This window comes from Cavia porcellus, unplaced genomic scaffold (genome assembly GCF_034190915.1).
Source record: "Cavia porcellus strain 051 isolate PalLab524CR breed Dunkin Hartley unplaced genomic scaffold, mCavPor4.1 scaffold_7, whole genome shotgun sequence".
Classification (NCBI taxonomy): domain Eukaryota; kingdom Metazoa; phylum Chordata; class Mammalia; order Rodentia; family Caviidae; genus Cavia; species Cavia porcellus.
In genome coordinates this window covers 14623291-14645846 of record NW_026947490.1, presented here as the reverse complement: position 1 = coordinate 14645846, position 22556 = coordinate 14623291, and the positions used below count along the sequence as shown (strand labels likewise).

The window sequence follows — 22556 nt, the reverse complement described above, 5'->3', positions numbered from 1 at the left end:
AGAGAAGAACATGGCAAAGGTTCTGCAACCTTCCCTGGATAAACAAGATAATCAGCCAACTGAGAAGCACCTCTTGGCTTGGATAGAAAATCTACCTAAGGGGTTGGGAGTTAGGGATTGATTTTTCAGGGTGTGGTGGTATGGACGTGTACAGTTGTGAGGGTATAGCACTGTGTGCTGTATGTACAATGTATATGGTGAGCATGTGGTACACAGTGTCTGTAGATGTGTGTGTGTTGTATACTTGGGTGGAGGGGCGTGGGATGTATAGGAATGTTGTATTTGGCAGTGTGCACATGGGTGTGTGTGGTATGGGAAGTGCAGGATGTGAGGTACATACAGGAGTATGGTGCATGTTTGGTGGTGTGCAGGGAGTACAGTACAACTTTTGTGTGGCAGGCATGGTGTGTGCAGGGATGGTGTGTGTATGCAGTGTATATGTGCAGTGGGACTATGGAGTGTGTATGCGTGAAGAGTGTATGTGTGTGGTGTGATGAGTACAGCATGTGTGTATGTGTGGTGAGTATATGGTATGTGTGTATATGTGTTGTGTGTGGAGTAGTACATACAGTGTATGTTCATGTCCCCACTCTACCTCCCTCTGGATGTAACAGGGACACTGAACACACAGAATTGTGACTCACTCCGTCTTCCCAAAGGGCAGGAAAAAGCAGTAAGGTCTTTAATTTAAAAAACAAAACAAAAACAAAAAAAAAAGCAGCACAGCTGGAAAAGTTCTTCATTAACAAAAGACTGAAAGGAAATAGGAAGCTGCTATTATGGGCTATTGCTGTGACCATCCAGAAAAAAGCTAGGCCTTGTCTCAGGGACTCAGGAGAGGAGGATGAGGCCACGCTGACCCTATCACAGCTCACAGACCCTCTTTTAAATGACTTGCATGACTCCCTACCTCCCGACCGAAGCCATCATAAAAGGGACTAAAGTGCCCCATTCGCCACTTGGAGAGAAATAGCATAATTTCAATTAAGGTCCCAGGCTGTCAAACACATCAAGTTATTAATCTCCTTGTGGCAAACGTGAACCAAGACCTGCTTACATAGCCAATTGAGCATGCTCTAAATTAGTGTTTGCAGGTAATTGATTCAGCTGCCAGCCCCATGCCAGCCAGCTACAAGCTGGTTACGCCACTAACATTAAATAATATGAGGCGGTAAAAGGAACTGCCTGATTGGGCCTGCAGTCAGATGCTGTTAGAGTCTGATTTGCCCAAACATTAATGTCTTATTGGTTTAACACAATTTACTACACCTCAATTTCAGAAAATGACTTTCATTTCCTCTCAATCCTAGCTCATAGGCACAGCATGGAGCAGGAGGTGTCTTCATAAATGTCATCAGCTAGCTTACTTTTTTTTTTCAACATGCTCTCAAGATTATAATAGATCTCTGATAATTAATAATAAAATGCTAGGTTTAGAATGGGGTTCCCTGGCCAGCATCTCTGAATCTGAGCACAGGGTCTTTGTGGTATTTCTGTGCTCCACCTTGACTTGCAAGATTCGGAGCTGGTCATACCCCAGAGAAAGTCCAGCAGGTCATAGGGACAACTGCAAAGTGCCACAAATGCACACAAAAGAGCAGCTTGCTTCCTTTTAACCCGAGTCCAAGATCTGCACAGCAGTCTGGCCGCCCTAACCTTCCCGGGCAGTAGGCCAGCCTGTGGTAAAAGGCCATGCTCCCTGGGCAGCGAACACCACACGCTTTAGTAGACTTTTATTCCCAACCAGTTCAGAGGACAATTCTGAAGTCTTCAGGGACATAGAGGATGGCAAAAAAATAGTTTTAAGACCTTTTCTTCTCCCTTCCATCCATTCATGGAACCTACCAGCTGTGGGTTAGTCACTGAGCAGATGGATGAGAAGAAGATTCTTCTTCCTGAGAAGAAGATTCCAGGATCCTGTGGACACAGATGCAGACTATACCACACCAGTGACAGAAAGATGTACCCGGGGTGAGGGAGCTCAAGGCAGAGTCAGCCTGCCTCAGGCTGCACAGGCCTTCTAGGTCTGAGTGAAGGTATGCCCTCCTTGATCTAGCCAGGGCCATCTCAAGACATGATGACATTCATGAACAACTATCTTCCCACCAGCCATGGGGGTGACACTCTCTGCCCATTGGTCCTTTAGAAACAGGCTCCTCTAAGACTTGCATCTCTGCCTCTGTTTCCCTGGGGCAGAACCTATTTCTGTTGCACCTTCCCACCCACCTCTCTCTAGCTTAACTGCCCAGGGACACAAGGATCCTATGGCTCCCCGCTGGCTGAGGGCCACAGACAGGCCCAGCTTCCCCTCCAGATGGGCATGGCATACAGCAAGGGCACAAGCTCGAACACAGCTGGTCCATCCCACTGAACCAAATCACCCAGCACCCTGGGACAGCCTCTCACACTTTCAGGCCTCCCAGGGTCTCTCCTGGCTGTGGTCTCTGGCTTCAGGCCACCTGGTCCACAGAGAAGGCAGCCTCATGGAGATGCAGAGAAAGGAGCCACAGAAGACGAAAGTATGCCTTCCCCAGAGCTCAGAGTCTCCTTGTCTAACAGCGGACATCTGCAACATGTTGGTTTCGTTTGAATCCCAGCTTGAACACATCTACTCCGCAAGGGGAGTTTTTGGCCATTATAGACTAAATATTGATAATAGGAAGGAATTATAGCTATTTTTCTATGTCAAAGGGGGATTAGGTTCAGAACCTCCTGCAAAGTTCTTGGACGCTGAACTCCCTTGTATAAAATGGCTCATTATTTGCCTACAAACTAACTGTATCCTCCCACATACTTCAAATCATTCCTTGGTTACTTATAATACCTAGTACAAAGTAAACAGCTGTTACACAATATGGTTTAGCAAGTGATGACAAGAACAAAAGTCCATGCATGTTCAGACAGGTGTACGTGCTATTTTACAAATATTTTCAATCCATGCATGGTTGAATCTGTGACACAGAATGCACAGACATGAGAGTCAGGTGTATTGTTAATCTGGCTAGATGTGATAATGGCAGGGTAGTTCCATAAAAGAGAGAATGCTCCCCATCAATTGAGACACTTTCGGAAGTATTTACAAGTGAAATGACATAATGATGCCTGAGATTTGGTTTTAAAACATTCCAGCAAAGCAAAACTAAACTAAAAAAGCAAACAAGAGATGCTATTCTACTTTTGAAATTTCCCAGGAAAAGATAGATAGATAGAAGATAGACCTCCTCTATTTCCTGGCCAGGGTATGGGGTGGGGGTTGGTAAGGCCCCCAACCCACAGTCCATATGGCTCTGTCCACAGGCTGCAGCAAGGTTAGGCTTGGGGACACTATGATGGGAGGCAACTCAGGGCCCTTCCAAGAGCCACTCCAGAGCTGGGGTTCCTGGAGCTCAGGGCTTGAGACTGGCAGCACGTAGCAGAAACCAGGACTCCATGCTGTGACAAGCTATTCTTATTTCAGTCTCTTGGTTATTTTTATTTAAGGCATTGACTATGGGTTACTGAGTCAACACAGTTGGGAACAGGTTTCTGGGACAATGCCAATCTAAGCCTCTGAGGCGGCTCCACAATACTCTTCTCATCTCCTCAAGGGGACTCGACCCTGGGAGTTCCAGACCACACAGACCCCTGGACAGTAGATCTCATGAGCACAAAAGCTTGGGAAGCTCTGCAGGCCTCATCCTTCCGAGCCTGACACAACTTAGCCTCTGAGGGACACTTGTTACATGCCCCCTCCAGATATCACAGTAGCAAGATCATTTTAACCTCATACTTCCAGGGGAAGAAGCGAAAAATACTGGAGGCTCACTGCTCAGAACTCCTTTAGGGTAAGACTCTGAAAAAAGACTCATATCCCCAAACCACAGCTATGTGGATACAAGTGCTAATTCCACATACTTGTTGGCTCTGATCCCCAAACAGAGGCAGCAGGCAGGCCAGAAGAGAGGAGCACGCATCAGTCTATTGCTACTATAACAAAATACCTGAGGTAGTCTGTGTTATAAAAAAAAAGAAGTTTGTTTAGCTCAGCTTTGGAGGCTGAAAATTCAAGGTCAGACAGTCCATTGGTTTGGTCTTTGGAGAGGGTCTAACAACACCATGGCAGGAGAACAAAAGATCATGCTGCCAGATAGAATGCTGGAGAGCTAGCAGGACAAGGTTGCTGTTTGAATCACAAAAACTAACTCAGGGTCCTACAAGATCAACCTTAATCCTAACAGCATGACCCCCCAAAGACCCAAACACTAAGCTCCCACTAACCCACCTCTTAAAGGTCCCATCAACTCTCACATCATTATCCTGTGGACCAAGCTTCCAACATATGAATCCTTGGAGACAAATCATAACAGAACCATAATAGTGATGCAGAACCAGCATCCCCCAGAGCCCTGAGAATACCTGGGGTACACTTGAACCCTGCAAGGTGAGGAGGTGGCAATAATCAAGCTCTTACAAAGCCAAACATGAGGAGGCAGAATAGTGCTTTTCAGATTCTGCTCCCCACAGCTTCTCGGTGGTGTGGTCACTGGTGAGAGATTCAGGAAACGCAGGAAGAAAGTGCCTAGAGCAGTGTGGGTCTGACTCAAGGGCTCCCTGAGCCCCAGGTAGAAGTTGGGTCCTGGAGCAGGCCGAGCTGGCGGCCACTCCCACCAGGGTATACCAGCTGCAGGCAGCACCCATGAGTGGACTGGCTCACTGTGGGCCCAATCAGAGCCAAAGGCCAGTAAAAGTTCTCCAGAGTTCTTTATCATCCACATAACCCTCCCTCCACCCAGTCCTCCTAGCGCAGCAAACGCAATGGTGGTGTTTACACATAAAAATGGCAGGCTGTTTTACTAGCGGCTTTCAGACTCACAATAGCAGTTATTTGGTAAAGTTTCTTGCAAATTGCAGAAACAAAGTCAAAACTGGAATGATGGGGTGCCCAGCAAAGTAATCAATGACCATTACCATGAAACATTCTGCCAAGCCAGGGAGGTGGCCACGATCAGAAGAAAAATAATCTCTGCCCAGGACCCCAAAGCTGGCCCCTAATCCCTATTCAATCTGTGGGCAGCACTACAGAGTCTTATCTGTTACTTGCTTAGGGAACATAAATTACTGTTTTCTACATTTTAATCTTTACCCAGAGAGACACAACTTACCTTTCCATCTCATATTCTTTCATTCCCACTTTTACAGCCTTCATTACCTGGAGGATGGATATTAAGCAAATGTATTTGTATTAAGCAGATAAGTAGCACAACCTTATAAATAATGTATAGAGCTTCAGTGAACAACGTACTTCTTAAAGAAAAAAGGAAGAATGATATGTGCAATAGTGGTACAGAAATGTGACAAATTGGAACTTTTAAATGCTCCCCATCCACAGTTTATTTAAACCACTATGGAGCACTTCCATTTGGAAGCTGATAAACGCTAAGCTCTGAGCTACAGCTTGAAGGCAGCAGGCAGGTTGGGTGGGCACAGCCAAGATTTGGCCAACATGTGTCTGGTAAACATCCAATGCTAAGAAAGCGGTCAGGACTATTTCTGAAAGGTTTCCTTTGCCTGACTTTTATCCAACCGAAAAATAACTCATAGAAGAGATTGCACAGCCATCAGTCACTTTTGCCTATTTCCTAACATAAAGCCCTGAAGAGCCCTGGGCATTCACTGGGCTATTCCAGGATCTATGTTATCTCAGGCACCCTGCTGGCATTAAAAGTTTAGTCTCATCCCTCTGTAAAGTGGGTGATTTAGAAACAATCATAAGAAGATGTATTTTTAAAAAAAAGATGATAGTAATAAGTAAGCTAGGATTAGTTAAGGACAAAAGATACTTTAAAATGAGCTGGAAACTGCCAAATACCAGAAAGGAGAGTCCTGTACTCTTGGAACTTGGGATCTTTTGAAAACAAAGTCCTTGAGGATTATTATCCATGATTGTCATGAAGGTGGTGCCTTAAGATGAACAGCTAGGGCAAAGCCTCTCCTGTCCCTGCTCTGTGCCACTAGGAAAAAGTTATTACGTGTGAAACTTCTGCCTTTCACATGGTCATGTGCTCTAGCCTAACCCATTTATTCCCATGCCACTCTCTTGTCCCGCATACAGTGATACTGCCTGCCCAACCACAGCCATTAACAACTCACCTCTTTGTGGGCCTCACTGGAGATACGATTAGTGTAGCGCAAAACCTCCAGTTCCATATCTGTCTTGATCACTCGGCTTCAAGAAAGGAGACAAAGTGGCAAGTTAGTGACCCCTAACAGGGGTTGGACCCCTCCCAGGAGATCCAACACACCCTGATGATCTAGAAGCCATACTTGCCTGCAGCTGCAAGGGCCTGAAGAGGCACCAAGCACCAGGAGTAGTGTGCTACCCTGGGTGGTATGTTCTTTCTGTCCCATCACCAGCTGAAGGCATGTAGGCTGCTTCCAGTGACAAGAGCTAAAGGATCTTGATCTGTCTCTGGGCCAGTCCCCTTCGTGACTTATGGGTTCATGGAGCTGGCATTAGTTATTTGAAATGAGTGGAGATATAAGCAAGTGTTTATGAGTTTTATCTGGAGATGAGACTGAGTGCTGACCAGAAACCTAGACAAGAAACTTAACCAGGATTGAGGAGCCTATCATGAGTTATGGAGCTCCCAGGCACCTCCCAGGGTCAAGCTGCAGGAGGCACAGCTGAGCAGTGGAAGAGGCCCAACCTCCACAGCTAGACACACTCCGTCTCTCTCAGCCTCAGTTTGTTCATTCATAGCAAGGAGATAAAATCTACATGGCAAGGGAGTTGGACCTTAATCTTAGGTGTGCTGCCTCCCAGGGATTTGCCCAGTTGGCTTTGGTGAACTCTCTCTCACTTTCTTCCCAAACCCTTGGGCAACCCAGGGATACCAAGTGTCTCAAGTCCCTGTCTACAACAGGGCCAGGTGGGCAGTGACAGGCAGCAGAGTGGACTGGGCCTGTGTGTGCAGGTATGGCTGTGGAAACTTTGAAAGGCTGAGGCAAGAGGATTGCAAATTTAAGTCCAACCTGGACAACTTAGTGACTTAATGAGACCCTGTCTCAAAATTAAAAAGTGAGGGGGCACAAATATATAGCTCATTGCAATAGCCCTGGGGTATCTGAGGGGTTTTGGTTGCAGGACCCTTGTGGATATGAAAGTTTACAGCTGCTCAAGCCCCTCATATAAAATGGCAAAGCATGTGCATATAATCTGCAGATACCTGAAATTACCTCTAAGTTACTTACAGATACCCATATAACATATGTGTGATATAAATAGTTATTCCCCTATGTTATTCAGGGGATAATGATGAGAAAAAGGAGGCTGTGAATGTTCAGTGCAGATACGGCCATCACAGGCCTAAATACAAAGTCCCTGAACAATGTGGTGGGCTACGATCTCAATGCTAGAGAGGCTGGAGAGCTGTGAGTGCAAACACTACAGCAGCGTGTGCTATGCAATACTTTATTCACTTGAGTTTGGTGTGGTGCTCAATGCACAAGTTTAAGTCTTGCTTTCTGGTTTTGGAAACTTTCTGTGGTCTCTTTCTTTTTCCCCATCATGGCTGGTCAATCTATGGATATGGAACCCCTGGATGTAGAGAGCTGACTGTAATTTCAAATATTTATAACAGGCCCACAAAGCTAAACAAGTCTCAGGAAACAAACACACTCGCCCACTTTTAAATTGTCACTTCCTGGATTCCTACTCCAGGCAGGTACTATTTGTGGCAGTGGGTAATGACTGCATTGCTTGGACTCAATTCCTACAAGATCAAAGCACTTGTCCCCTGCTGCTGGGAGTGCTGGCAGCCAGCCAGTCCTGTCAGGAGGTCTCCTTGACTTGAAGAAGGGAAAAAGATCCAGTTCTCTTGATTTAACTGGGGACCTCTCTGCTCCATCACTCCAGCTCCAAAGCTCATTCAGGATCGGTTGAGGCATCCTGCGACTGCTCTGCAGCCCAAGCCTGTGCCTGCACCCTGCCCACACATGGTAAGCCCAAGAGCATTCACTCATACACTCCCTGCCGACCTGCTCGGAGATTCAGCTACCTGGGGAGTCCAAGCTGGCATACGTGTCACCATCCCTACTTCACAGAGGAGAAAACAGAGACTTAGCCAAATTGCATCACTGACTTCCTCTTCCTTACACTCCACAGAAACACAGATCTCTATTTTCAAACTACTAATAGAGAAGGAAAAGATTCCTTTTCAGACAAAGACTTGGAAATGGGAAAAGTATATGAGAAAAGGAAAAAAGAAAGAGACAGAACAATTAATATAGAAATAAAATGATACAATGGGATATTTTTAGGAGATGGAGTTACCCCCAAAGTAAAATTAAAAGAAAGTCCAGGATATACTGGATAGCAATTAGTAGAAATTAAGACTCAAAGTCTGAGAGCATTCACAGGAAAGATGGAATGGTTCATCTCCATACATAAAATCAATAGAAAGCTTAAAACTCTTAGGGATATGATGAAGAAGGTAAATGTTTCCTTTTTCAACAAGAGTTAATAAAGGCAAATATCTCAGGAAAGACATAAAAGATGTTTTAAAAGCCACACTGGTTTCATCTGGTACCAAAATAACATCATGCAGGTTACTTTCCAGTACAAAGAGGAGACTGAAACCAGCAGTCAATCTAGCATCATTGATTAGGTCAACTAAATATTGTTTATGTTGTAATAAAGTGCAATAAGAAATACACATGACCTAGGATGTATTTTACCTAATATTTTAAAATGTGTACGACTTTACATCTAATTTCCAGTTTATAAAAAATGTAAGGATACAGGAACAAGCTAACCACTACCACAAAGGAAACCACTACACAAATCCAGAAGGTAGAACATTTTGCAGCACAACCAGCCCAGTCTCTTCAGTAAGCTGGCATCAGGGGTAAAATAATCCTAACAACCAGATAAGATATAGGAACCACTGGATCTGTTAAGTACAACTGGGGAAATTCCTGCTTATTTTCTAACTTTCTTTTCAATATATTTATATCAACACATAGTAATTGTATGTGTTTACAGGGGTACAGTGTGGCATTTCAATGTGCATAGTGTGTAATGGTCAGATCAGGTGGCCTCAGGCATATAATTTATGTTGGAACATTTAAAATCTTATTAGCTAGTTTTGAAAAACGCAATTAATTGTTGTGTATCATAGTTACCCTACTGTGCTAGGGAATACCAGAAGTGATTCCTCTTATTCAATTGTCTTCCTGCACCTGTTATCTATCCTTTCTCCATCCTTTCCTCCCCAGCACCTTTCCTAGGCTCTGCTTGTATTTTCTGACTTTCAATAAAGTACATATGGTAGCCCTTGTTATAATGAAAAGGGTTTTTAATTTAAAAAAGAAAAAGAAAACCATATTCCAAACAGGAAACAAACTAAAATAGAGTATAATTTCTCTACAACTGATAATTATATAAGAAAAGATGAAGGGGAGAGTAAAACAAAATTATAATGTGTTATGTACATATACCAATTCCCCATGATGAATATACTCATTTGTATTGCAAGCATATACTAATAAAATATTTTAAAATAAACATTTAACAAAGACCAAAAAAAAAAAAAATCTCTTTACTCTTGATGCTCTTAGCAGCTTCTTCTCGAGACCCTGGGATTGTGCCTTTGGGCTCAGAGAAGGAGCTGCCATCCTGATAACCACTGAAACCCATTAGAGGCCTTTTTCACCTTGCAAAGTCAGCCCTACCCCCCCAAAAGTTAATATTTACTGATCATACAAACACAGTGGAAATGTTAAGAATCCTGACAAAGAAACAGTGACAAAGGCTTGGAAATGAAGGCAGGGTGTGTGGCAAGGGTAGGGAACTCTCCAAAGCCTCAGTTTACCCATTGGGAAAGCATAGTGTGCAGAGTTCACAGATCAAGATATAAAGGATGATCACATGCATGACAAGATGGAAAAGGGAACCGAGGAAACAGGAAATGAGCACAGCATTAAAAGCAGGGTGGGGGCACAGAAATGTGGGCAGGGTCGGTGGTTTGATTTTAATCTTATACTGATTTTGTACTGGTGGAATTTTCTGCACAGTGCGAATATTGCTTTGATAACACTTTTAAAATTTTAATGAGGTGCTGCCCTCATGGCAAATATCCATTCATTCATTCTATCTCCTTATTAAGAAAGTGTCAATTTGATGTTCCTGGCACTGGTGAGGAAGGAATGCTCTTTCCTCATGGAGCTGAGACTCAGGGGAGAGAGGAAGCCTGCAAGGAAAGCCACGATTTGCAAGTGGAAAGAAGGCCGCCATGAGGGAAGAGTCTAGATGCTATCGGATGAGAAGAGAAGTACCCAAGCATATCTGGGGATGGTCCAGGTGAGGAGACATACAACACTGAGACTTGGCAAAAGGGCTGAGGGTTCTTAGTGTTCCCCCAGTGACCAGATGCACTCCTTTGGTAAAGATGCCCTATCTTTGCCAAGTTCCTCTGCGATTATCTTTCCCTCTTACAAATGGGACACTCAAGAACCTCAAGGTCAGTTAAAGCCAGTATCTGATCAACATCAGGCCCTCTATCGAGCAATATCCCACATCCATCCCCTGTGCATCCTCTTTGGCCAATCAGACCCCTCGAGCTACCTCAGTGGAGGCCACCTGGCAGAGTGAGCCCAGGCAGCAAGGACAGCCAGAAAGGCATGGGATTCTGTGGAGTATGGACTTGGGCTGCTATCCTGCTTCATCAGAGAGAGCTAGCCCTTGGGGACTTGACAGAAGCAGCCACTGACTCACACCATATCCATGACAACACACAGCTAGACCAGCCACCATTTGTGACTGCAAAATGAGGAAAGCATCTTGCAGACTGCTGCCACCTTCTGAAGCCAATAAAACCTTCTGTGTAAGGTAGAGGAAAGAAACCTAGAAGCCTGGAAAAACGTTCCCAAAATGAACTTCCTTTCTTGCCTGAGGAAGCAAGGCCTGAGGCCTGATAGGGTGCTGGTCATCAAGAGAAAGAGGACTGTGATTCCAGGACAGGGCATGGACAGCCAGCCCACCTGGAGACCAGGATGCTTGTTCCTAGTCCCTGGAGAGGGAGAGTCCAGAGACTCAAGTGAGACTCAAAGAAGCAGTTCAAGCTCTTGAGGTCCAAATCCACTCACAGGATAAACTAGCAACCACTATGCCCCATTCCCCACCTTTACTCTCTATGGGCAGTGGGCCTGTTCTTGAACACAGTGGCAGCTGGAGTGACAATTTGAGTAGAACTGGCCCAGGCTATACTGGTCTCCATTGTCTACCTCCTCTCTGTCCTTTTATTAGGTTGAGCTCCAGCCATGGCTCTTGTCACACTCCACAGATTCTGTGTCCACCTACCCTAAGGCCCATTCTGTGCCTGCTCCAGGAATGTAGGCAGATGGCCGCAAGCTCTTGGTCACCTGCCTCACCTGGCCTCTGTGCTGCCTTGGACATATAGGAGGCCTGGCCTCGCATGCTCTCCCTTCTCCCCCTCACTATGCTGACTCCTTCTTAGCAGATGGATGGATGAACAGAGTGAACACAGGGAGAGGCCACTGTGCCTCTCCTGCCCCAGACTCCCAGGGCCTTTTCCTCCAGGACATGGATGGATATGTCTCTTCCTCATGAGCGAAGTGATACCCTCCTCCCGAACTGGTCTGTCTGTCTGTCTCTCTCCTTCTATCACACACACACACACACACACACACACACACACACACACATGCTTGCTTAGGCTAGGGATCCCAGCCCCATTTCCACTATTACTTGCTCAGCCTCTCCATGACCACTGACCATGGAAAAGGGTCCTCTCACTGAAAATGCCTTTCCTAGCTCAACCCATCCCACTGCTGGCCACTCTGAGAATAGCTCTTACACGTTCCTTTTAAAACTCTTCTCATCTGTTGCTCCCAACCACCAGTGCACAACCAAAGGCTGCCTGCACAGCTGCACTCAGACCTCCTCCTGTTTTTATTCAGACCCTACTCACCCCAGCTCTATCAGCTTCTAGACCCACAGCAACAGGGAGTCGGAGTCCAAGCAAATGCAAATCTCCACGTTCTCTTGCTGGCAATCCTTCCACGGCCTCTAGGTGTCCCCAGGATGAAGGTAAAACTCCACAATGGTGATTCTTGAGGCCCAGCCTGTCAGGTCAGCTGTTACTCTTCACCCAGCCCCTTCCTCTGCCTGGGACTTGCTCCTGCCCCTTCCTCCTAAGTGGCCTTCAGGTCTCCCAAGGCCACCTCTCCATCCCCTACCCTACACTAAATTCTTTTTCTGCACACTCTGGGTGGTCTGTAGGAATTCTCAGAAAGTGATCACACAGAAAAGAGGCAGCCCAGGTCTCTGGAGTCTTAAGAGCCCCCACCCTGCCTCCAACCCAAGCGTCAGCCTGCTGGAGGTAAGTGGAAAGAGCACAGTCAGCAGGCTAAGAAGAACCAAGACTGGATCCCACACTACATTCCTCCCCCAGCAGAGAAGGCTCAGGTTCAGCCCTTGAGGTCCACAGTCCTGCTTTTTTTTTTTTTTTTTTTTTTTCTGATTTCTGTTTGGGGAAAGTGGACATGGGCCCTCTAGCTAATTTACAGAGAACTTTTGTTTAGTCTCATAAAGTATAAATACTTATGTATAAGTATAATCTCAAATAAGATACAGGCAAATTATTCCACAAAGGCAGTTCCCTGATGAAACTGGCCAGGCTGGGATTTGGTTTGGTCTGACAATCCTAGCTTGAAGAGATGTCTGCATGTGCTGACTTCACCAATTATCCATTAGCAGGTGTTCAGGGTTTCCAGCTTTGAATCTCCAAGACATAAGTCCAAACACTGTCTTCAAGTGCTGTGCATAGTGGCATCTGCCTACAATCCCAGCACTCTGGGAGATTGAGGCAGATGGATCATAAACTGGAGCCCAGCCTGAGCAACTCGGTACCTTAGTGAGACCCTGCCTAAAAGTGGGTTGGGAAGTGTGGATCAGTATAAAAGGCCCTGGGTATTTAAAAAAAGGTTACTGAAGAAAATAATAAGACTGCCAGTCTGTCCAGTCTCTTCCCAACTGCTACTTCTACAAACCCTGAGCAAACATATCAAAGGAAAGGGGGTTCTCTGGCCCACTGGCCCTAGGGAAGGATGCTCAGTGTTATACTCTGTTCCAATCTCATCTGTCCCAGAAGTTGGGAGATGGCTCTTGGAAATACAATCTACAAGGTTGATATTCTCATGAGGGACAAGGCTACCTCTCCAGAAAGCAAAGAAGACCATGGTCAGGACAGGACAACACAGGGTGTCCCATAAGAATCTGGGACAAAGGAGGTACCTGGCGTGCACTAGAGTGGTGAGTGCTGCTTGGCCTCACACTGGTGCCGGCTCATGGCCATGCCTATGAGCACATCAGACGCAGGGGGCAGCGTGAACCAAAAGGCCAGCGGCGCCTGCAGGAAGAGGCTGAGGCCCCAGAGTCTCCAGCTATGTGCCAGAAGTGACAAAAACTGTACTAGGCAGACATTTATTTGTACAGTCATTTTATTTCTCCTTAAATATTCACAGGTCACAAAGCTGCCTCTGGGCATTAGACCCAGGATTAAGATATCAATTAACTGAGGTCGGAATGCTTCACTGATTCAAATAGTAGCAATATAAGATGAAATATTTCCAAAATCAGCCTCAAAAGTGGCACTGTGTGGAATGAAACTCACAGAAAGGGCCAGAAGTTCTATCTCTCCTGGAGACAAATGCTTAAGGAATGGTTTCTATGGGAAGGAGTTCAATACTACAGGACTACTCCCTCCCCCGACCATCCCTTCCACATTCAGGGACGGAGTGATATAATGGATAAAATCTAAGAACAACAAGAGGACAGAAAAGAAAAGGGTTGGTTGGAATTACATATCCTCAGGAGGCTCGATCAATAAGTCCTGTCAAAGAAACCAGAGCCAAGCTCAGCTGTGAGCTGATTGTGTTTGAGACCTGGTTGGGGACAGGCAGAAGCTGTCCCATATCCTCAAGTTCCCACATCCCATCTCCTGCCTTCTGGCACACAGCAACTCAAGTTCTCTCTCTCTCTACCCTGGAAATCCCATTTCCATTTGGCATTTTCATTAAATGCAGGGTTAAATGCTTATTCATTAGGAGACAAGGATGAGCAACCCTCCTGGAATACTTTTCACACATACACCAAGAATCTAGGTCATCACTGACTTATCTTTTCTAATTTGGGACATGTTACCCAGGATGTAGGGTCCTGGGGCACTTCTGCCCCTAAACCATCCTCGCTTACCATCTCCTGTATACACAGAAGGCAAGGAAGCAGAAATAGACATGTTACCCACTGCCTGCCTAATGCATGCAGGACACTTTCACTCCGTGTAATTAACAATTCTAAAACTGGCGTATGACTCAAATGGCCACAGTCTCACTTAAAACCCAAGAAGGCACAGATAATTACTGATATGCCTGTGCTTCTGTGATGCTTCCAGATACTCAGCTGGGACCCAAAGTGTCGAGTATTAGACAGTATGAAGGCATCTCCTTTATTTCCTACTCTACCTTCAGATCAATTTCATCATCTGCAAAACAGTGAAGCAGAACCACAGCTTAAAATATGGAAGTGAGATGCTTGCTCTTATTAAGTTTCAACTTTTGACCTACACATTCAAACTGTAATACCCAGCACAGGGAAAGCAATGATCAGTTATGATCTCATGTTTGTGGGGGAAGAGTACGATTATAGAGGAATTTACAGGAAATCAAAAAGGCACTGCTTGAGAGAATAGAAAACAATAAAACAGTCACACAAAGGAAATGAATGACACCCAAACAAAAATGAAAAAATGAGTTTTTCTCAAGAGAAGCTGCTTGCTACCTCCTAATCAGACAGGCTTGGGGAGGAGCCCCACATTCCTGGCCAAGCAGCTGGCTAAGGGCTGGGGTGTTAGATGCTGAGAAAGCTCAGCCACTTGGGCCCTGTTCTCCAGCCCGGCTATACCCTGGCCTCAGCCCAAGATCCATTCTGAGAGGGCTCCAAGCACCCTGTCCTTCCAGTGGCTGACACTTGGGCAGGCCCCAGCCTTGAAGGTGCTCCTCTGAGCCACGGAGGCCACACAAGATTCTGGAACTAACAGCCTGGGCTCGACTGGCATCACCTCTTTTGGCAAGTTACTATCCTCTCTGTGCCTCAGTTTCCTTACGTGTAACATGGGAATACACATGAACCTACCTACTCTACCAAACAAGAAAACTTCTTTGAATAGGTAGCATGGCCAGTGCTTAGGACTGTCCTTTTATCCACCAGGAGTAGCAACAGGTAATAAATATGACTAAGATGTGCCAGCATTTGATACATGCCCTCATTCAGTCTTGTGCCATCCATCTACTCTGCAGGTGAGGAAACAGAAACTGGGTGAATTGTCATGTCCTCATCATGAGATATCCCTACATCTCCATTTTATACATGACACAGCTGAGGCTCACAAAAATGAAGGATGTTCTCAAGGATGTAGACTGGGGTTAGAACCTGGGGTGTGTCTGGGTTGGCAATTTCCCCAGTCATCTTCCCTCCACAGAAAGACGGATGGTGGAGAGAGCATTCCTGACCCAGGGGCCAGGCAGGTGTGATGACGCACACACTCTGGTGTCTGAGGCAGGAGGATCACAAATTTGAGCCCAGCCTGGGCAACTTTGTGAGACTCTGTCTCAAAGTCAAAAACTTAAAAAAAGTTAGAGATTAGTTTAGCATGAAGGCCTTTGGTTCAATTCCCATTTTTATAAAAGAGAAAGACAGACCCAGGAGCCCAAAGGTGCAATACTGAATGATAATCTGATGTCAGGAAAAGCCACCTGGTCTGGGAAATGAAGGAGCTGTTGCCATTCCACCCAGAATCTCCCCTCGGTTCTGAGCAGGTGTGCGTGTGTGTGTGTGTGTGTGTGTGTGTCCACCCAGAATCTCCCCTCGGTTCTGAGCAGGTGTGTGTGTGTTGCTCACCGCTCACCATCCCAGCAGAGCCGCATCACCGTGGAGACTGGGACCGTACTATTAAAACATACCCCTGAGGCAGCAAGGACAGTGTGACATTTCGGAAATCATTCTACTGCTATCAAATGCCAAATAAGTCCAGTCTGCCGCTTGCCTTAATAAAGTGGAGAGGCAGTCCTATGAGCACAGACTCCACCTCAAAGCTTTGGAAATGTCACTGGAATTAAGCATGCTTGCTCACGTGATGAGCTCATGGTTCATCCCCCTGGGACACGCTGCAACATGCAACCCCACTGTGGTCTCCAAAGTGCCCCACTGTAAATGACCTACAGGGAAAGTTACAGGGAAGTGACATAAGGACAGCCAGGCCCATTTTGAGCACCCAAAACTTCTACTAGAATTGGGGGCATGCACTAGAGAGACCAGGCATTTATACAAAGGAGTAGGTGACCACACATTTAAAGACACAACCCCATTCTCAAGGATGTGGTCATGACCCCTCCGGACCAGGGCCAGGACTACTAACTGAGCCGGGGTGCCTCCTGGGCTCTCTCTCTCTGGAGGATCAGGATACACACCTGTCAGCAGCTCTCACATTTCCACCTCTTACTCAGCTTCCCACGGCACCAGCCTCAGACTTCACACACCCCAGTAAGTCCTAGACCTGCCTCACGTCTACCCTCCACCCACTCCCTGCTCCAGTGCTACACCGCCCAGTTGTTCAGGACAAAAACCTACAGTCACTGTCCTTCCACAATCAAGCTGGTTTCTGCTTGTAGTGTTTCCTCTCAAATCTGTCACACCACTCCCTGTGGACTCCTGCAACAGCCTTGTCATTGGCAGCCTGTTTCCACTCCTATAACTGAGTCTCCAATCAAAGGCCAAAATGATTTTTGGAAATGCACATTATAGCTTCCTGATTCATTCTTTGAGGGGTTCTCATGCTTCCAAATTCTCCTAAGAGTAAGTCAAAGCCCACATTAAGTCTCTCTGGCCACCCTTGAGCTCCACTTTCCTGACTCCACCTGGCCATACAAGGCCACTGCCCTTCCTCTGTTCTCTTTGAACAAGTGCTCTGTTGGCCTGGATCACTCTCTCCTTTTCCCAACTCCTGCATGTCCAACAGCAAACTCTTGTTCACATTTAGTACTCAGGATTGTACTGAATCCTTTTCCCAAGCTTCAAGATTAGACTGTTAGATCTCCATAAAGAAAAGACCAGGTATGAGAAGTCCACACATCTCCCACTGAAGCAATGGAGTGGCAAAGGCTCTGCCTTGCCTCTTGATGCCTTCATGATAAGAACAGCTTAATAATGGTATGTTTCAGTTGGGTGTGGTGGTGGATGCCTACAATCCCAGTGCGCAGGGAGGCTGAAGCAGGAAGATCACAGGTTTGAGCTCAGCCTTGACAACTTAGTGACTTAGTGAGAGCGTGTCTCCAAAAAGAGGGAAACCGGTATGGAGGTGTAGCGGGAGGGATGGCTCAAGATTCAGGTAACTGTGAAGGTCCTGGTTCAATCCTGAGTACTGGAAGAAAAGAGGTGAGGCAGGCAAGGCGAGCTAAGGCAAGGTGAAGAGAGAAGAAGAGAAGAGAAAAAAGAGAAAAGAGGATGTTTGGCTGCTATAAAGTGTAGCTCAATGGCTTAGGAGGACAACTGGTGGCACATCAGAGTTGGGAGGGCCACTTCCAGGGCACACAGAGGCCATGTCCTATCCAAGAAGACTCTCCCATACTTGCCGGACACTACACTACAGGTAAAGGTCACAGAGGAAAGAAAGAAGGCAGCAAAACAACATGTGTAATAGGAAGCCACACTTGCCAAGATACTTACACAATGTGAGGAAAACGTGCTTACCCTTGTGGCAATGGGACTGTGTCTGATGTCTACTTTCTTGTTATACTTTGACTTTCTGAGCTGTAACTCTCTAGCTTACACACAGTAGGAGTTTTTGGAAGATGGACATAAAGGAAATAATACGTGAAATTTAACTGACAGTCAGGTGACTTGTGCCTTTTGGAAAAAACCAACTAACAAAAGCCTCAAACAACACAGATAGGGCTGGAGAAGGAAATTTTGAGGCAGCTTTCTTGGGGTGAGTGGGAACAACCTGGTCTCTCACTCTAAATTGAACATAGTACGGAGCTAAGGGGCCCACAGCACACTCACCATTCCACGATCTCTGGGTGAAGGATGGTGTTGTTGACATTGAACCTGCAGAGAGAAAATAAACCAAGCCCATTAGTTCAATGGTCTGTCTCCTAACAAGAAGTATCTCATTCCAGACAGTTACACCATGGCCAAGAGTCCTCTCTCTCTGTTTTTTTTTTTTTTTTTCTTTGAGACAGGGTCTTGCTAAATTGCCCAAGCTGGGCTTAAGCTTGGATGCTCCTGCCTCAGCTGGAATTATATGCACATACCACTATGCCCCAGCTTGCTCTCTGATCTTTTAATTCCCCGACTACCTGACTCGCAGAAAGCCTGTTGTTCACTTCCCATAGCCAACCTGGTGGCCTGGGCCAAGACTCCAAAGTGCAGCACATTGGCACTTCTTGGTTGCAAACTGCCATCCCCACCTCACACTGGTCAGATAGCAAAGCCTCTTCTGTCAGGTACACCAACTTGTATGTAGTGGGAGCACCAGACAGAACACAGAGAAAAAAGAACAGAAAGGCTATTTGGGAAAAAAAATGGTTGAAAACTTTACCAAGTTGATGAAAAACACTGATCTACATATCCATAAAGCTCAATGAACTCTAAGTAGGGTAAATTCAATGAGGTCCCCACCTTAGACATAGCCTATTCAAACTGTCAAAGAACAAGGATGGGAACACATATGAAAGGGAGTCCTCCAGACTGCAAAGAAAGCATGCTATGAACTTGAATCTACATGAAGAACAAGAGGTCACTGAGAAAGGAAACCATACAGGCTACTATACAGACAGAATAAATGTATTTTTTGTTTCCAGCTTCTTTTTTCTCTCATCTCACTTAAAAGACAATTATGGAAAGCAGTCCCTGCCAATCTGGGTTGACAAGCACAAAATGAATAATGGCACAATCTGTATCAGTAACAGCAAAAACGGAAAGAAAGGAAATGGAGATATATTGGGACAAAGTTCTTATACTATTGAAATTAATTTGATATTAACACAAATCAGATTTTTATAAGAGTAAGGGGTCAATTGTAATCCCCAGAGGAATTACTAAGAAAATAACTAAAACAGAAAAGAAAATAAGAAGGGAATCAAAATGGTACAATACAAAAGAAATCAAAACAAAAGAAAGAAATATTGAGGAGCAAAAATAGGATGTACAGAAAATTAACTTTTAAATGGCAGAAGGTCTTCCATACTACTAATTATTTTGGATGTAAATGGATTACATTTTCCAAAGGTTGGCAGAATGAAAAAAGTTTTTTGTTTTGTTTTTTTTTTTTTTTTTGTGATGAGATCCTGCTATATAGCTCAAGTTGGCCTTGAATTCACAATATAAACTAGCCAGGCTGGCCTCAAACTCACAGCAATCCTCCTGTCCCAGCCTCCTAAGTACTGAGATTACAGACATGAGATACCACACCTGGATGACAGAATTAATTTCGAAAATGACCTAACTATATGTTCTAAAGTGATACATTTTAGATTCAAAGCTTCAAATATTTTATAGGTTGAAAGTAAAATGCTGAGAAAAGACACAGTACACATACAGAAACCAAGTGGGAGCTGGAATAGCTCCCTTTGAATGATTAACATCAGACAAACTTTAAAACAAAAAATTTTACTTAAAGACAAAGGACATTTTCTGATGATACATGGATCAATTCACAGAGAAGATGTGTCAACCAGCAACACACGTACTTAATAACAGATCTCCAAGATATATGAATCAAAGGCTGACAGAATTGAAGAGAAATGGTCACTTCAGCAAAAGTTGGAGACTTCGTTTCAGTAATGGATAGGACAACTAGACCAAAGATTGACAAGAAAATAGAATACCAAATACTGAAACTAGATCAATGAATATCCCTTGAATAGTCCACCCAGTGGCAACAGAATATCCTCTTTCTCCAACGTATATAGATCATTCTCTAGGATAGATTGCATGTCGGGTCACAAGACAGGTCTCAATAAGTTTTAAAGGACTGAAATCACACTCAGTATGCCCTCTGACCACAACAGAATGATTTAAGAAATCAAAAACACAAAACAGAAAAATTCAGAAATTGTAGAAATTAAATAATATATTTCTAAATAACTAATGGGTCAATGAAGAAATCACCAGAGATACTTGGAAACACTGACATAAATGAAAACAAAAACATAACATACCACCAAAATAGGAATGAAAAAAGGGATATTACTACCAACTTTACAAAAACAAAAAAGATCGTTAAGTTATTATGAATATTTTATGGCAACAAACTGGATAAACTATTTGAAGTGAAGAAACTTTCCAGAGACATACACCATCAAACTGACAGGAGAAACAGAAAATCTAGAAAGACTTACAAAAATTAAGAGACTAAGTTAGTAACTAAAAACTCACCAAAAAGAAAAAAAAAAAAAAGCCTAAGAACAAAGGTTTTCACTCATGTGTTCTACCAAATGTTTAACACAGATAATACCAATTCTTCAAAACCTTTTTAAAAAACTGAAAAGGAAGAAATACTTTAAACTTCATTCAATGAGTTTGGCACTTCTCTGATCTTAAAACTAGAGGAAAAAAAACTCTTAAGAAACTATAGAAATTGCTTATGAATGGACACAAAATCTTCCAACAAATGCCCTATGAATATAGATACAAAATTTACACCAAAATAGAAGCAAATAAAATCTAGTAACATTTTTTAGAAGACCCAGTGGGATTTTCCAGGAATGTAAGATTGCTTCAACATGAAAATCAACCAACATAACACATCATATTAATAGAACACAGGCCAAAACCACGTTCATATCAGTAGATGAAGAAAATATATTTGACAAGACCTGCCATGCTAAAAATACCCAGTGAACTTTGAATAAAAGAGAACTACTTCAGCCAAATTATCATTTAGAAAAATTTACAGCTAACATGTTTATCATACTTAATGGTGATTCCTGAATAAGAAGAACAAAGCAAGGATGTCTGCTTTATCACTTCTACTTAGCATTGTATCGGAAGCTCTAACCAGAGCAATCAGGCAAGAAATAAAAATAAAAATAAAAGACATACAGATTGGAAAAGCAGAAGTACAACTATCTTGGTCTGCACATCATATGAGTGGAAGAGCTAGAGATGCATAGAACACTTACCTAGCATTTGAACCCTATCAAAGCTTTGGATTCAATATCCAGCACAAAAAAAGTAAAACAAACAAACAAAATCCCTAAGTGACATACACACAATCATTAGAGCTAACGATTTATGTATGATCAACATACAAAACTGTATTCTTATACACTAGGCAAAATAATCTGAAATGACAGTTCCATTTACAACATTAAAAAGAATAAAAATTTAACAAAAATGTAAGACTCATACACTGAAGAGTGTAAAACATCATTTTAAAAATTAGAGAACTAAAGAAATGGAAAAACATCCCATATTCATCGTGTGGAAGACTTAATACTATTCTGATAATACTTCTCAAATGGCTTCTTGATCCCAAAATTCGTACGGACATTCAAGGCACTCAGAATAGTCGGGACAATCTTGAAGAAAAAATATATTGAAAGGCTGACAAGGTCTCAATTTAAAAACTTACTGAAAAGCTAAGGAACTAAGTATGGTACTGACATAAGGATCATGTAATAAAATTGTGGCTCCAAAACTAAACTCATATATATGGACCTTTTTTATTTTGGCAAAATACATACAACACAAAATTAACTACTTTTAAGTGGTTTGCCCAACAGCATTAAGCAGTTGTACTGTGACACAACCATCACTACTATATAGCTCCAGAAGGTTCCATCATCTCACACTGAAACTCTGTGTACTAAACAAGAGCGCCTCACTTCTGTCTTATCACCATCTTATGTCTCCAAGTTTGACTAATTTAGCATTTCATGGAAACAGAATTACAAAAAATTTGTCCTTGACTTCTGCCAAAGTTTCAAGACAAATCAATGGGGAAAGATGATCATTTCCATAAATGAAACAATTGTGTGCCCACAAGAGAAAGGATGAAGTTGGGTGCCTACCTAATGCAAAATGCAAAAATTAACTCAAACTGGATCAAAGACCTAAATGTAGGGGCTAAAAAATCCATTAAGACTCTTGAAAGAAAACATGGGTATAAATCTTTATGGTCTTGGATTAGACAATGATTTTTCATGTATGTTACCTAAAGCACAAGTAACCAAAACAATGGAAAAGTGAATTTCATCAAAATGAAAAACATTTTGTATTATCAAGTCACTACCAATAACCCACACAACAGGAGAAAAATTCTTTTAAATCACATAGGTCTATAACCAGAATATGTAAAGAATTCTGATAATTCAACAATGAAAAGAAGCCAATTAGAAGATATGCAAAGGATATGAATAGAAATTTCTCCAAAGAAGATATAGAATGGTCTAATAGCACAAAGAAAGATGCTCAACATCACTAGTCATCAGAAAAT

The 22556-nt window shown here is 43.7% G+C and overlaps 1 protein-coding gene across 2 annotated transcripts in view; it reads right to left on the bottom strand.

Moving 5' to 3' along the window:
* Positions 1 to 22556, bottom strand: part of Pepd (peptidase D) — a 119109-nt gene that overhangs the window by 64136 nt on the left and 32417 nt on the right. For both annotated transcript variants that reach the window (XM_063252573.1, XM_003467207.5), the window contains exons 7-9: positions 18119 to 18163; positions 6130 to 6205; positions 5142 to 5188 (exon numbers count right to left, since the gene is read on the bottom strand). In XM_063252573.1, coding sequence (XP_063108643.1) covers positions 5142 to 5188; positions 6130 to 6205; positions 18119 to 18163 — 168 coding nt within the window. The remainder of the gene's footprint in view (positions 1 to 5141; positions 5189 to 6129; positions 6206 to 18118; positions 18164 to 22556) is intronic.